This window comes from Pygoscelis adeliae, unplaced genomic scaffold (assembly GCF_000699105.1).
Source record: "Pygoscelis adeliae isolate BGI_AS28 unplaced genomic scaffold, ASM69910v1 Scaffold407, whole genome shotgun sequence".
Classification (NCBI taxonomy): Eukaryota; Metazoa; Chordata; class Aves; order Sphenisciformes; family Spheniscidae; genus Pygoscelis; species Pygoscelis adeliae.
In genome coordinates this window covers 64,147-78,168 of record NW_008825251.1, presented here as the reverse complement: position 1 = coordinate 78,168, position 14,022 = coordinate 64,147, and the positions used below count along the sequence as shown (strand labels likewise).

Below are 14,022 nucleotides of genomic sequence, written 5' to 3'. Positions count from 1 at the left end.
TGCCCAGTGCGGGGCCGCCCGCGGCTCCTGCCAGCAGTTCCCCTTCCTGGTGCCACCTCACTGTGGCGCCATGGCGGCCCTCATCTCCGTGCGCAACTTCGTGCAGCTGGCACAGGAGGACCTCAGCTCACCCACCACCTCTACCTTTGCCAGCCACATGGGCCGCTGCAAGGCCACTGCCAACAGCCTGGAGGAGGTGAGCAGGGGCAGGGGGCTGCGGGGGTGCACCCTGAGGAGTTGGGGGGGCCATCCCCATCATGGTCCCACAGGATCTGCACCCCAGTTCGGGCATCACTGTATTATTTGTCACTGTGAGTGGAGAGTGGTATGAGCATCACCAAAGCAAAGATTTGGTGAAGGCTTGTGATGGGTCGTGGTGGCCGCGTGACAGGCATCAGTTGGTGGGGACAAGAGCAAAGGGTGAGAGGTTTGTGTGGGAAGGCTGTACCTTGTACTGGGCTCACACTGCGTGGTAAAGAGAGGACAGAACCCTTCGACCAGACAAGCATCAAACTAAAAGCAAAAAAAGGAAGTTCTTGGGGGCCGCAGGATGGTTTCCTCACTTGTCCAGAGTTAAGCTGTGGGATACTCTGACGTGGGATGTTTGGAGGCCAAATGCATGAGTGGTTCCAAAAATTCACAAAGCTGGGATGAGAGCCGGCTGCTGAGCACAGCATCCGATGCAAAACTTATTCGGGCCAAATGCCTTTGTTTTCTGACCGATGGCAAAAGCCAGAAGACCCCGATAGGCATCATGAGGCATGGTGCAGGAGGGGAAGGGGCTGCTGCATGCTGCTGGCACAGGAGGGAGCGAGCAGCAGAGCTTGATGCCCTGGGAAGACCATGAGTGAGGGCAAGATTGGCTCAGTGGGGGGTCCAGGCTTCCCATTGAGAGCTTCCTACTGCTCATCTAGACCTGCCTTGGGACTTAGCTGAAAACTACGGCCAGTATAATGTAACCATCATGCTGGCCTGTTCCTGGGCAAATCAAGATTCTGACCCCCTGTGGAAAATATCCATGATATGTTGCCACTGTGGTGGGGCTCTCCTTATGGTGGTCCAGAGGGCTCTGAGCCCCTTGGTGCCTCCTCCTGGTAGGTCTGGTAAATGTGCTGGGAGCAACAAAACTGCACCACCACCATGTCACCTCTCGTTATTTTGCAGTTCCAGCAGATGAGGGGATGGTGCCCAGGACTTTATCAGGGCCTGTCTGTGGGCTGTGATTGCTGCCCTGAAGTTCCCCAGCACCTGCAGGCTTGGAGCAGGTGGGGAGCTGTGCTCCTGTAGATCATTTTGTCAGTGGTGGTCACTGAGGTTTGTTGTCTTCTCAGGCCTCCGGAGGCCAGGACTTGCTCAGGAGCCTCTGGGCATGGGGCAATTTCCTTGTGTTGCTTAATTTTCAACTGTTACTCTATCACTTGCACCCCAAGCAAAACTAAAACTTCAGTCCTTTAAAACAGAGCTACTACATCAGGAAGCTGTGGTTAGAAAGAAACACTGCTGAACTTGTTCATGTTTGCAGAGCTCCTGGCTTGGGACTCGCGTGTCAGAGTGGACATAAAACTCAGGACATGCTCCTGCTGCTGTGCAGCAGCAACCCCCAGTGCAGTTTGCAGACGATTTGCTGCAGGGAAAGCAGGGAGCGGTGGTGTGAGCCGCACTGGCTGGGCAGCAGCATTTGTGTAAGCCAGGAGACACGGGGAGATGATTTCATCTTTGGGTGCAGATCAGGGCTGGACTGAGCAGATGGCAAGGAGAAATTCCAACATTGTGGGCTATCCCCAGTTGCTCTTGCTTGAGTGTTGGTGTCAGCAGGAGCTGCCTGTCCTAGAGGAAGGTCCTTTCTGCCTGCATCAGCGCTGGCCTCTGTCTTGCTTCTGCCCTGAGCCTGATTTGCTCGCACCGTGCAGCTAGGTGAGGCTGACCAGGCTCTTGCCTGGGACTTAATTCCTTCTGACCTGTGCAGTAGCTCAGCTGCCACCTCTGTGCGCTTTCACTGGGAGGAGGACTCTGGTGCTGCAGAAGGGCAAGCAAGAGCAAGCAGCTGGGAGCTGAAGCTGAAGTTGAAACTGAAATGAAAAAAGAAATTAGTTGCAATATTTTAGCTGTGACTTAATGAACTACTGGTGTGCGTGGCCAAAAGGTGAAGCAAGTGCTTGGTCTCCATCCTCTTTAAACACAGTTTGGATGTCTTTCTGGAGACCTCTGAGTCCCACACAGGGTATAGGCTCATGCAAGGTTGTCTTGTGAGTGTTAATGCCATGTCTATGCAGACGATCAGACAATGTGAACTGATGGTCGCTCTCAATCTGGGTTTTTCTGCACTCTTGAAAACTAGGGAGAAGGGAAAAGTGTGCTATGACCCTAGCACCCTGGAAATCACAGACAGGGATGAAAACAGAGGAAGACCTGGAGCCACAGGTCCTTCTGTTCCTTGGTCTCACCTCTGAAAGGCAGAGATACCGGTGCTGGTGACTTCTGCAGTGGTTCAGCCAGCAGCTTTTATTGATGGTGTGTGGAACTTTGTACAGCAAAGACTCAGTGCGTGCAAACAGCTGTCAGCAGGTGCATGCTTGTAACAGAGAGCAGCACCAGTGTGGGATAAAGCAGTAAACACACCAAGAGCCTGTCCTTGAGCAAGAAGAGCCCTGGCATGGTGTGTGCTGAGCCTGGCAGTAGTGTGGGCAGCAGAGAGAAGGAGTGCTGAGCCGCAGGGGGAGGACATCAGCCAGTTTTCCACTGCTGGAGGCAGGTCCCCAAAGGGGAATTCATGCAGCTCGGCCAAGTGCAGAACCAGATCTGTGCCTGCAAGGCAAACGAACACAGGTAAAAGTACAGACAGGGAAGGGAGCTTGGGGTTTCCTGTGCCAAGTGCCAGATATGTAATTTCCTGCCTTGTGGCCAGCAACTGTACTCATATACACTTCATGATCCTTGCAGGGAGTGCCGCCTCTTGCAGCTGGGCTCACTGGATGAGGGGAGCCTGGAGAGGTGGAAGTACCTGTTGGTGATGGCCTCTGGGACACCATGGAGCAGTCTTACCCTGATGCTGCTCCTCCAAAGCAGGGAAGACTTCCGGCCTGAGAGCATCAGCCCAGCAGGCAGGGAATGGTCCCAAAGGTGGTGATGGGTCACTTGTGGACCGAGGTTACACCTTCAGGGAGGGGATTGTCAGGAGAAAGGAAGAGGAAGGCCATGGATGTGGGAGGTTTGAGCATCTGTGTGTGGAAGGCTGAATTTCTGGTAAAAGATGAAGTATAAACTTGACTGGCATCACAAAGGGACCTGGGCAGGCTCCAAGGACATTTCAGGAAGGAGGCAGCCATCCTGGTCAAAGTGGGTCCCAGCAGCAGTGGGGAGTGAGGGGGAGAGAGGCTCTGGAGGCCACTTGGAGGTTGGAGATCAGGGTCTCAGTGGCAGCAGGCTCCAAATTGCTCCCTCCTAGTGCCACGTATAAGGGCAGGCAGGGAAGGGAAGAGGTCAAGTCCGAATGTGTGGCTAAAAATCTGCTGTAGGGTTGAGGAGAAGAGAGACATCTGGAACTGGGAAAGCTGCCCTGGTGGAGCCTCTGCAAAGGAGATGGGCTCCACCTAAGCCAAAAGGGTTTCACCTAAAGAAGGGTGAAGGGATGCCTAAGGTTAGCGAGACGAATCCAACATGCAATGGCTCAGACAACTGCAGGGAGCTGTGGCCAAGGAAGGAACTGTTCCTGCCTTGTGGTGGCACTCACAATAACCATGCGGTTGTGAGTGGAATGGGTTAGTCCTTGAAGTCCTGGATTAACCTAAAGTCATTTTCTGAACATGGGGGTATGAGTATCTCCAACAGCTTTGCCAAATGAAAATGGTCAGATGCTTCAGGTGCTCTATCACACCACTGCCTTTCTGACCTTGGCTCATGGGGATCTCTTTGAACCATAATACTGGATTCCCTGGATTTGCAATGCTTGGTGTGAGCATAGTCCTGCTGGTCCTAGAGGTCACATTAATTGCCCCAGCAATCTCTATTTGAGGGCTTGGCTGGAAAACCTCAGTCCCAAACTGGACTGGACAAGATGGTGTAATGTAATACATTAATGTAATACATTAATGTATTACAAATACATTAATGACAAGAAGAGAGCCAGGGAGAATCTCCATCCTTTATTGGATGCGGGGGGGAACATTGTCACCGAGGATGAGGAAAAGGCTGAGGTACTTAATGCCTTCTTTGCCTCAGTCTTTAGCAGGCAGACTAGTTACCCTCAGGGTACTCGGCCCCCTGAGCTGGAGGACAGGGATGGCGAGCAGGATGAACCCCCCATAATCCAAGAGGAAGCGGTCAACGACCTGCTACGTCATCTGGATGCTCACAAGTCTATGGGGCCGGATGGGATCCACCCGAGAGTGCTGAGAGAGCGGGCAGAGAAGATAGCCAAGCCGCTCTCCATCATTTATCAGCAGTCCTGGTTAACGGGGGAGGTCCCGGATGACTGGAGGCTGGCCAGTGTGACACCCATCTACAAGAAGGGCCAGAAGGAGGATCCGGGGAACTACAGGCCTGTCAGCCTGACCTCGGTGCCGGGGAAGATTATGGAGCGGGTCATCTTGAGGGCACTCACAAGGCAGGTGCGGGACAACCAGGGGATCAGGCCCAGCCAGCACGGGTTCATGAGAGGCAGGTCCTGCTTGACCAACCTGATCTCCTTCTATGACCAGGTGACCCGTCTAGTGGATGAGGGAAAGGCTGTGGATGCGGTCTACCTGGACTTCAGTAAGGCCTTTGACACCGTCTCCCACAGCATTCTCCTCCAGAAGCTGGCGGCTCACGGCTTAGACAGGTGGCATCTGCGCTGGGTCAAAAACTGGCTGGACGGCCGGGCCCAGAGAGTTGTGGTGAACGGAGTTCAATCCAGTGGGCGGCCGGTCACGAGCGGTGTTCCCCAGGGCTCAGTTTTGGGGCCGGTCTTGTTCAATATCTTTATCAATGATCTGGACGAAGGGATCGAGTGCACCCTCAGTCAGTTTGCAGACGACACCAAGTTGGGCGGCAGTGTTGATCTGCTCGAGGGTAGGAAGGCTCTGCAGAGGGACCTGGACAGGCTGGATCGATGGGCCGAGGCCAACTGTATGAGATTCAACAAGGCCAAGTGCCGGGTCCTGCACTTGGGTCACAACAACCCCATGCAGCGCTACAGGCTTGGGGAAGAGTGTCTGGAAAGCTGCCTGGCGGAAAAGGACCTGGGGGTGCTGGTCGACAGCCGGCTGAACATGAGCCGGCAGTGTGCCCAGGCGGCCAAGAAGGCCAACGGCATCCTGGCCTGTATCAGAAATAGTGTGGCCAGCAGGAGTAGGGAAGTGATAGTGCCCCTGTACTCGGCACTGGTGAGGCCACACCTCGAATACTGTGTTCAGTTTTGGGCCCCTCACTCCAAGAAGGACGTCGAGGTGCTGGAGCGTGTCCAGCGAAGGGCAACGAGGCTGGTGAGGGGTCTGGAGCACAAGTCTTATGAGGAGTGGCTGAGGGAGCTGGGGTTGTTTAGCCTGGAGAAAAGGAGGCTGAGGGGAGACCTCATCGCTCTCTACAACTACCTGAAAGGAGGCTGTAGCGAGGTGGGTGTCGGTCTCTTCTCCCAAGTAACTGGCGAAAGGACGAGAGGAAATGGCCTCAAGTTGCGCCAGGGGAGGTTTAGATTGGATGTGAGGGAAAATTTCTTTACTGAAAGAGTGGTTAAACATTGGAACAGGCTGCCCAGGGAAGTGGTTGAGTCACCATCCCTGGAAGTATTTAAAAGACGGGTAGATGAGGCGCTTAGGGACATGGTTTAGTGGGCATGGTGTTGTTGGGTTGACGGTTGGACTCGATGATCTTGGAGGTCTCTTCCAACCTTAACAATTCTATGATTCTATGATTCTATAAGAACGTGCAGGTGCTGAGTTGTGGGTGGCAGCTCTTCCCTGGGGAGCAGAAAGTCTGGCAACTCCTATTTTGGTGTATAAGTCCGTAATTCAAGTTCTCAACATCCCTGCTGCACTGAACTCTGGAAACATGCAGGCAGATAAGTTTCCAGCTCCTTGGGTACCTAAATGTTTACGGTGATGTCCCTGCATGCCACAGTCTTGACTGTGCTGACCCATGCAGAGCCTGACTCACGTCCTCCTCTACTACATGTGTTCAGCTGTGTGGCTTGGCTGATGCAGTGCACAACAGAGGACAAAGCCAGTGGTGGTACCAATCCCCTGGGTACCCACCCACCCACTCAGCTGTTAAATAGCCTTAGCTGCAGCATGCAAGTCCACCCTGAGCTGTTCTTCACATTCCCAAATTGCTGTAAAACTATATGCTCCCACAAATCCAGTGTTTATGGATCTTAAAAGCCTGTGCACTGTCTTCAAGCTCTGGCACTGTCAGGACAACACTCAGAGCGAAGCCCTGTCACTCCCTGCAGGGCCAGCCTGATGTGGGAGCTGTTGGGGCTCACATCAGTCTGGTGAATGGGTCACACCTGAAGCACTGTCCCCAGTCAGGAGCGATGTGGAGAAACCAGAGAGGGTCAGTGGATGGTAACAGACAAGCAAAGCTGGGCTGATTTAGCTGGGTGAAGAGGGGATGTCTGACAGCAGCCCACAACTCATCTAAGGGCAGTTATAGGCAATAGTGTCAAGCTCTTTTGGGCAGCATCAGATGATATAACATGCAGCAATATCCACTTTGTGGCTCAGGAAGTTCAGATTGGGCATTAGGAAAAGTTTCTTCTGCAGAGGGTGGTGCAGCCCTGCAAGAGGTCACTAGAGAGGTGACCTCCATCTTCGGAGGGTTTCAAAGTCCAACTAAGTAAAGCACAGCCAACCTGATCTGGTATTGACAATAATCCTGCTCCCAACAAGAGATTGCATGAAAGCCCTTCCAAGCAGTACGTGTATGAAGTAACATCTGTAATCCAGTCTCTCATAGGCAGAGTTTAGACGCCTGCAAACTTGTCCCCTCAGCCACCTATGCCTCCTCCTCTCAGCCCAGGAATGACACTGACAGCGATGGAAATATAATTTATAACTAATAGTCTCTTGCCACTGAAATCCACATTTTCTGTCAATGTTGTGTGTTCCTTTTTCTAATATATTTTCCAATTCTCCCTTAATGCTTGACCACTTCTTCCAGAAGAACATCAGGAAGGCTTGCAGATATTTAAGATATACATGGACTACTACAACTAGATCATCACCTATCTGCTGGCAGGACAGTCCAGCTTGGGGATGCTGAGGCTTGTGCTAAGCCCTGTGGGTTATGGAAATGCATGTATGGATGTAGTCAGTGATCATCTCCTCTGCATTCCTAGGCCTTGGATGCCGACCGAGCTGTGCTGCAGAAGACGAGGAAAGCAACCAAGGCAGAGCATAGCTGTGGACAAGGTCAGGGCAGAATGGAGCCTCAGGAATGGGGAGACAGCAATGGATGGGTGAGGGGAGTCCTTGCTGCAGGTCAGGTTGACCGCAGCAGGGAATATGGGTCTCAGGGGTCCCTATAGAGGGGTGGTAGTGGTGGGGGCAGCAGGAGGCAACAGGAGCCAGCTTGGGTACATGAGCAGAACCAGGCATGGTGACTCCCAGGAGGGAGGCAGGGGATGGGCATTCATCCTGACCTTCCCCCTGCACTCGCTGGAGACTATCCATGTTCTCCCAGACCTCATCAGCTACCTCGAAGCCTACATCGCTGCCCAGGAGAAGTTCTCAGCCAACTACCAGCTGGAGGGCGAGGAGCAGTTGGCCAGTGCCTTTAGCACCTTTGCTGCTTTCTCCCAGGAGCTGCTGACTGCTGTCAGGAGCCTGGTAGGCAGCTCTGTTCCCTGCATGTACATCAGAGTGGGGCCCCTGGCTTGCAGGGGGATGCTCTGGGCATCAGGAAGAGCAGCAGGCTCTGGGCCACAGCCTGGAGGTCCAAGCTCATCCCCTTCCCCAGATGGAGGCAGGAGGCCATGGCATACGGTTGCAGAGCCAGTACTGCAGCCTACACAGCCAGGGCCGTCTGTGCAGACCTCTGAGGCTGCTCAGAAGAGGCCTCTGGAGGTCTGCTGTAGGTCTCCTGTCCACCATCCTGCTTGAAGCTGGGCTTTCACCAACACTGGGTCAGGCTGGCTGTGGCTTTTTCCAGCTTGGTAATTTCCAAGGATGGAGGCTTTCAGCTGATTGGTTTCCAAAGTGGTTCCTCTGCAGGCTCACAAACAGCTCTGCTTTCTCTGCATGAGGAGCAGTGCAGGGGTGCAGTGCTAGTAGCATGATCTCTCTCTTTCCTTTCCAGTGGCAGAGTTTGTACCACAACATTAACTTTTCCCTGGAGTCATTAATAAAGGATGACATGAAATTGCTCAAAGGGGTAAGCAGGGGCTGAAAGGGCTGTGCCACGGTGGGGCTGGTAAGCGAATTGCTGGAGACAGAGCGGGTACCAGCTGTGGGGTCTCATCCCTGGCTCACGTCTTGTCCTCTGGCAGGGATACATGTTGGAAGGGCAGGTCTGCCTGCACCTCCTGTGTGCTGGATCCTGCTCTCTCCTGAGGCTGGCACCTCACACCACAAGTCAAGCTAGAGATGCCCCTTAGCTGGGACCTCAGCCTGTTTGCCTGACCTGGCTGAATCTGGAGGAGTCTGGTGGTATTTGCTATGCAGGGAAAAATCAGGATGTTGTGCCAACAAATATTGATATCTTCCCTGGCCATCAGTGCACAAACTCCCCCACAACCTCCCAGTGAGGTCTACCCCACCCCCGCAGACCCACCTGTGGCTCTTTCATTTACGTGTATGAGCACATGCGTGTTGGTATGAATCTGAGCGTGCATGTGTGTATCTACCAGCTGCAGGTACCTCTCAGGGACTGCAGAATAGCAAGTACTGAAGTGACCATGCAATTTGATCTTCAGCACTGTAGAGATATCGGAGAGCTTCACAGCGCTTATCAGTGTAGATTTTAGGAAAAGCATCAAACTTGTATTTAATTTTTGCTTTTTTTAACCAATGGGAAGGTCATCATGGTCCTTGGTAAGTCTGCATGCACATTCCTACCACTAAGTCCCCGTGGCAGTGCTCAGGCCATCAGCTCTGCGCAATTGCCCTGGGTGCCTCTGCCTGCATAGGGGTGCCCTTGCCTGTGGGAGTTTGGGGTGAGGAAGCTGGACCAGTCCCGATCGCGACGCTGGAGCGAGGTCACTGTCGAGGGATTGCTGATCATAGCCTGCATCTAATGTGGTGCAGCAGCTGCCAGTTGTGACCTGGCATCTTTTCTCTCTGGGTAGTTTTGGGCACAGAGACTCCATGAGCAGGGTATGTAAAACTTGAAACAGTAAAGCAATTATTTATCAGCTGATGCACACACAAGGTTGTTAGGATTTAATGAGCTTGGCATTAATACACTCAGCACCATGATGAGACAGCTGAGGACTTGTGCTGGCTGGGCAGACCAGCTCGGGAGGAGCAGGGACAGTGCTCCTGCTCCCTGCAACAGATTCTTGCTATTGGTCATTGCTGTCTTCCACAAGACCTGCTGATACTCTGACAAACCCCCTGTGTTTTCTTCATTTGGGATTTTATATTTTTCCATGATACTATTTTTCCTCTTGAATCCTTGAGCTAGTAACGAACCTGTTTCAACAACCTAAACTCTAATTTTACCTTTTTAATCTTGTATGGTTCCACTCTATAGATTTTCTCCCAGCTTTTTCTCCCAGCTCTGCAGTTTCCTCAGATGCTTGATGAAGGTTTTGCAGCTGAGCTGTATCAGAGCTGGGCTGGGGATCCTTGAGCAAACAGCTGAACCTCTGGGAAAGTGGAGGAAAAGTTTTGGACAGGATTGCAGAAAGAGGAATGGGAACTGTGGCAGGGCTTGGGGACTTCCAAAGGACTAATTCTGAAACTAATTACAAGCAATTAGGCATCCATGTGGAAGCTTGTGCTATACAGGGGCATGAAAGTGGAAGGAGAGAGCAAATTCTGGAACTGCTGGTGTGAAGTAAATTGATAAGAGAATATAAAATAATAAGAAAAAAAATCCACTATTTGCATTGTTATGGACAATATCAAGAAGATTGGGAACCAAGAAAATAGGCAGAGAGAGAAGAAAAAAACAGCTGCCTGCAAGGAGTCATGATTAAGCTGAAGGGATCCAACAGGAATCAGAGGCTGACCTGAATCAGTTTGACATTTTCATTAGAATGGAGATAAATGCAAGATAAATCTGTCCCGACAAGATTCTGCCTTGACATAAATAAATAAATTTCACCTTGGGGGATGGAGGGGCATTGGGACAGGGACCCAGAGAGGCTGTGGGTCTCCATCCTTGGGTTTTTTCCAACATCTGCCTGCACAAAGCCTGGTCTGAATTCAGTGCTGTCCCTGCCTTGAGTGGGAGATTAGACTAGAGACCTGCCGAAGTCCCCTCCAACCTGATTTACTCTGTCTTTGACACAGGGGTTTGCAGAGCAGTAAGTGGTGAGAACAGGGCAGAACATGGGTGATCTGAGTAAATGCATTTAATGGACAAATTGCAGATGAACTTATCAAGATGGTAACTGCTGGAGAGAAGCTAAAGTCACACAGTCAAATGAGAAACAAATGATGGCTTTTTAGCAGCAAGAGTAATTCACCATTAAATGAATACCTGGGGAAGAATCAGATTGTGCTGATGCTGCCAGGTTTGGGTGGGTTTCTGATGTCTCTCTGAGTGGTGTTTGGTTAAGCATGACATTGGTTTGGTTTGCTTTGGTTAAGCATGACATTCTGGCTTCAGCAGGTGAGAATCTGGGTCGCACTTTCTGGTTTGTGCATGTCTGAGCAATTCCTTCTGCCCTTAAAATTGTGAGTCTGTGAAAGATGTTATAGCTGGGTACTGCTATGTGATGTACATGTGCGTGATGTATGTTTTGGAGCCTAAGTGTATTTGCGTGTGTGTGCAAGCACGGGCCCGTGAGTGAACCTGCACTGCTGAGCACACTTGTCTGCAGTGCACTGAGGAAAGGCAAGGACCTTTCTGGGGAGGGACACTCCTGTGGACAGCCATGTCCTGGGTCTGCAAGGGCCTTTATGCTAGGGTGACGCAGTGGAAACGCAGTATCCTGAGGATGAGGAAGGCTCTGTCATGGTTGTAGTCATTAAATGGTGCCTTTGGCTCTTCCTAGGAGTTCAAGAAGCCCTTTGAGAAGGCCTGCAAAGACTATGAGAGCAAACTGTAAGTCTTAGGCTCCCTCACCCCGAGGCCTGGACTTGGAGGCTAGTTTTTGTCTGCCTTCACCAGCAAGCAGTCAGACGGAGCCTTTCATGCATGTCTACTCTTTCCTTGAGCGCCAAGATTGAGAAGGAGAAGCGTGAGCTGGCAAAGCAACACAGCATGGTGCGGGGCGAGGTGAGCGGGGGGGAGATGGCCGAGGAGATGGAGAAGGAGCGCAGGACCTTCCAGTTGAACATGTGTGAGGTAAGGACAGGGACCAGCCTGTGCCACATGGAGCAGTGTTAGAGTTGCTGAATCAGCATCCAAGGGATGAATTTCCCTTCCATTGGTGCACAGCAACTGTGCCACAGCCCTGGCAGAGCCCAGTCTGGAGTGTGCAGTCATCAGCAGTGACTCTCACGCTGGTGTTTCTCACTTGCCCTCCAACTTGGGATTGTTTCAAAGCAGCTTTTTTGTCTGAATCCACGCTTATTTTTCATTTAGGGCCATCTTCTGTCCCCGGTCAGTGAGTGATGCTTGTGTCCAGGGTATTGCAGGTCCCTTTCTGCCTTCCTGGGTTGCTAAAGTCCCCCAGGCTCTGCCCCGGGCACCAGCAGCATCTGGTAGCTCCCTTTGCTTGGCCCCTGGGGAGCAGCACTGAGGTGGGCTGCAGATCCCCAGGGACCATTGCTCAGCAGGTCATGTCCATTGTGCCAGTGAGACCCTGGGCATATTCCCGCAGTTGGAGAGCTGCCTGGGTTGTGGTAAGCTCAAGCCAACCTGGGATAGGGGCTGGTTAAGGAGTTTAGCCAAATCTTGAGCCTATATAGAGAGTTGTTATCTCTACTTGGCAGTAGAGATAACAACTTGGGAAAAATCCCACGAAGGCTTTGGATCCAAGCTTCTTCCCAGCTGCCCACAGTGGGCACTGCTGGCACTGAGGTCCCTGCTCCCTCTCAGATGGTCCCACCATAGCCCTCCCTCTGCTTGTTGGGATAAACTCAGCCCAACTCCCCTGCAAACAGGATTTCCTGCTCCCACTGCCACTGTCACAAGCAACAGCATGAGTAAAAGATTGGAAGGTACGGATTTCATTCAAAATATCCAGCTCTTTGTAACTGTGTTTTGGAAACAGTTACTGTTTCCGTACTGAAACTGTTGTTCTACTTCAAATATCAGAAGCCCTTGTGCTATGGAGCTGCATTGTCCTTAAACAGAGCCAGTAGGTCAGATGGAGGTTTTGTTCTGTGCTGATGTGAGTCCACACGTGGCATTCGGGTTCCTGAGAGGGTGTCTTCTAGGAAACACTTCTTCTGATGGATCGAGGGTGTTTTGAATGATCCCCTCAGAATAAATACAGGGAAGTCTGAGGTTAGCCATGTTGAACATGTATTTTGGAAGGTGATTTACTATGTTGGCCTGGGGGTCTTCTGGAAATGGTTGTTAGTAGGTTGCTGATTTTACAGTAGTTGCAATGTCAAGAGAGCTGATGCTGGTGTAGGAGTAGTCCAGATATGGATGGAGAAATACTCAACGTGTTTCACAGCACAACACACTGTTTCACATTGTCAGTCCACTGACTGAAAAGGCCAGTATTGGTTTTCACTGGTGAGATTGTTATGTTGGAGGATGGGCTGGGTGAGGTGGCAGATAACTTTGGGCTGGAAACCTGAACCTTCAGCTCGCTTCTGAAGGTCCTCAAGGCAGGCTGAGATGCCAGCTGCGTGTAGGACATAGGCAGGCTCACAGCACTGACATTGTCGGTAGGGTCAGGTGGAGGTGGTGCAGTTCACGGATCAAGTCTGGTGGGTCTTAGAGGAACTTGGCTCTTGAGCAATGAGGTTTGAAGGTCTATAGGAAAGCTGGCCATTCTTCAGTGAAGGCACCATGAATGATGAATCTTTGAGGGTGTATTAATTGAGTGTTTGCCCTGCATAAGTAAAGCCCAGCAAGCCCAGGGTCCATGCCACCACCATGGGTCCACCACTCTGTTGGCCAAATCAAAGCACTGGGCCCTGCTTACCACCATCTTCTCACACCATAAAAGCCACATGAGCTGCTCCCATCAGGGCATAACTGCCAGGATGGGCCACAACACACTGGGAGGGGGGGGCCATCAAAAAGTGCATAAAAGGCATTTCTCTCTAAGCTACAAATTCAGTCCCTGTGTCCCTTTCCCTTCAGTATCTAATCAAAGTGAATGAGATCAAAACCAAGAAAGGGATTGACCTGCTGCAAAACCACATCAAGCACTGCAGCTCACAGTTCAAGTAAGAGCGACCGGTAACCTGCCTGCACGCCCTTTCTCTCCAGAACCACTGGTTGTTGAGGGGACCTGGGGGTGGCTTAACTTGCAGGACCTGGGTTCCTGCAGTTGGCTTGGCCTGTCCTGTAACTTGCCAAAAGTCCTCTTCTGGAGGCAAGGAGTGTGTTTCCTCCCTTTAGTCTGATGTTTTCATAAGCCAGTGTAAAGCAGAAATCTGGGATGCAAAGAAGACAGAGTGCTGAGCACTCTCCCTGAATTTAACTGCCTCCAAATCTTTCTAAAATACATTTCCTAAGAAAGATTTTTTTTTCAATTATGAAGGGAAAGTGCTGTCTGCTGAAGGCATGATGGGCTCTGAGGCAGGAGCTCAGGGGAGCCTGGCATCTGTAGGCTTCACAGCCAGTGCTAAGAGCAGGATTTCAGGACATGCCCTTACGTTAGCCTCTCCTCTCAGTTTTTTCCAGGAACATTTAAACACAATGGCAAAACTTAAGAAATTTACAGAGAAGCTTATCCCAGAGCTGCAGAGTGTGAGTATTCATCTGACGTTGGATGTGGCAAGCAGGAGCAGGCTGGGGGGCAGAGAA

General features: G+C 51.5%; 1 protein-coding gene across 1 annotated transcript in view; it reads left to right on the top strand.

Moving 5' to 3' along the window:
• The first annotated feature begins 70 nt into the window (after positions 1-70).
• Positions 71-14,022, top strand: part of LOC103921370 (arf-GAP with SH3 domain, ANK repeat and PH domain-containing protein 2-like) — a 29,214-nt gene continuing 15,262 nt past the window's right edge. Inside the window, 8 exon segments of the mRNA XM_009329318.1 lie at positions 71-196; positions 7,316-7,388; positions 7,660-7,805; positions 8,275-8,349; positions 11,141-11,190; positions 11,304-11,433; positions 13,354-13,439; positions 13,890-13,965. Of these exon segments, the coding sequence (XP_009327593.1) occupies positions 71-196; positions 7,316-7,388; positions 7,660-7,805; positions 8,275-8,349; positions 11,141-11,190; positions 11,304-11,433; positions 13,354-13,439; positions 13,890-13,965 (762 nt within the window).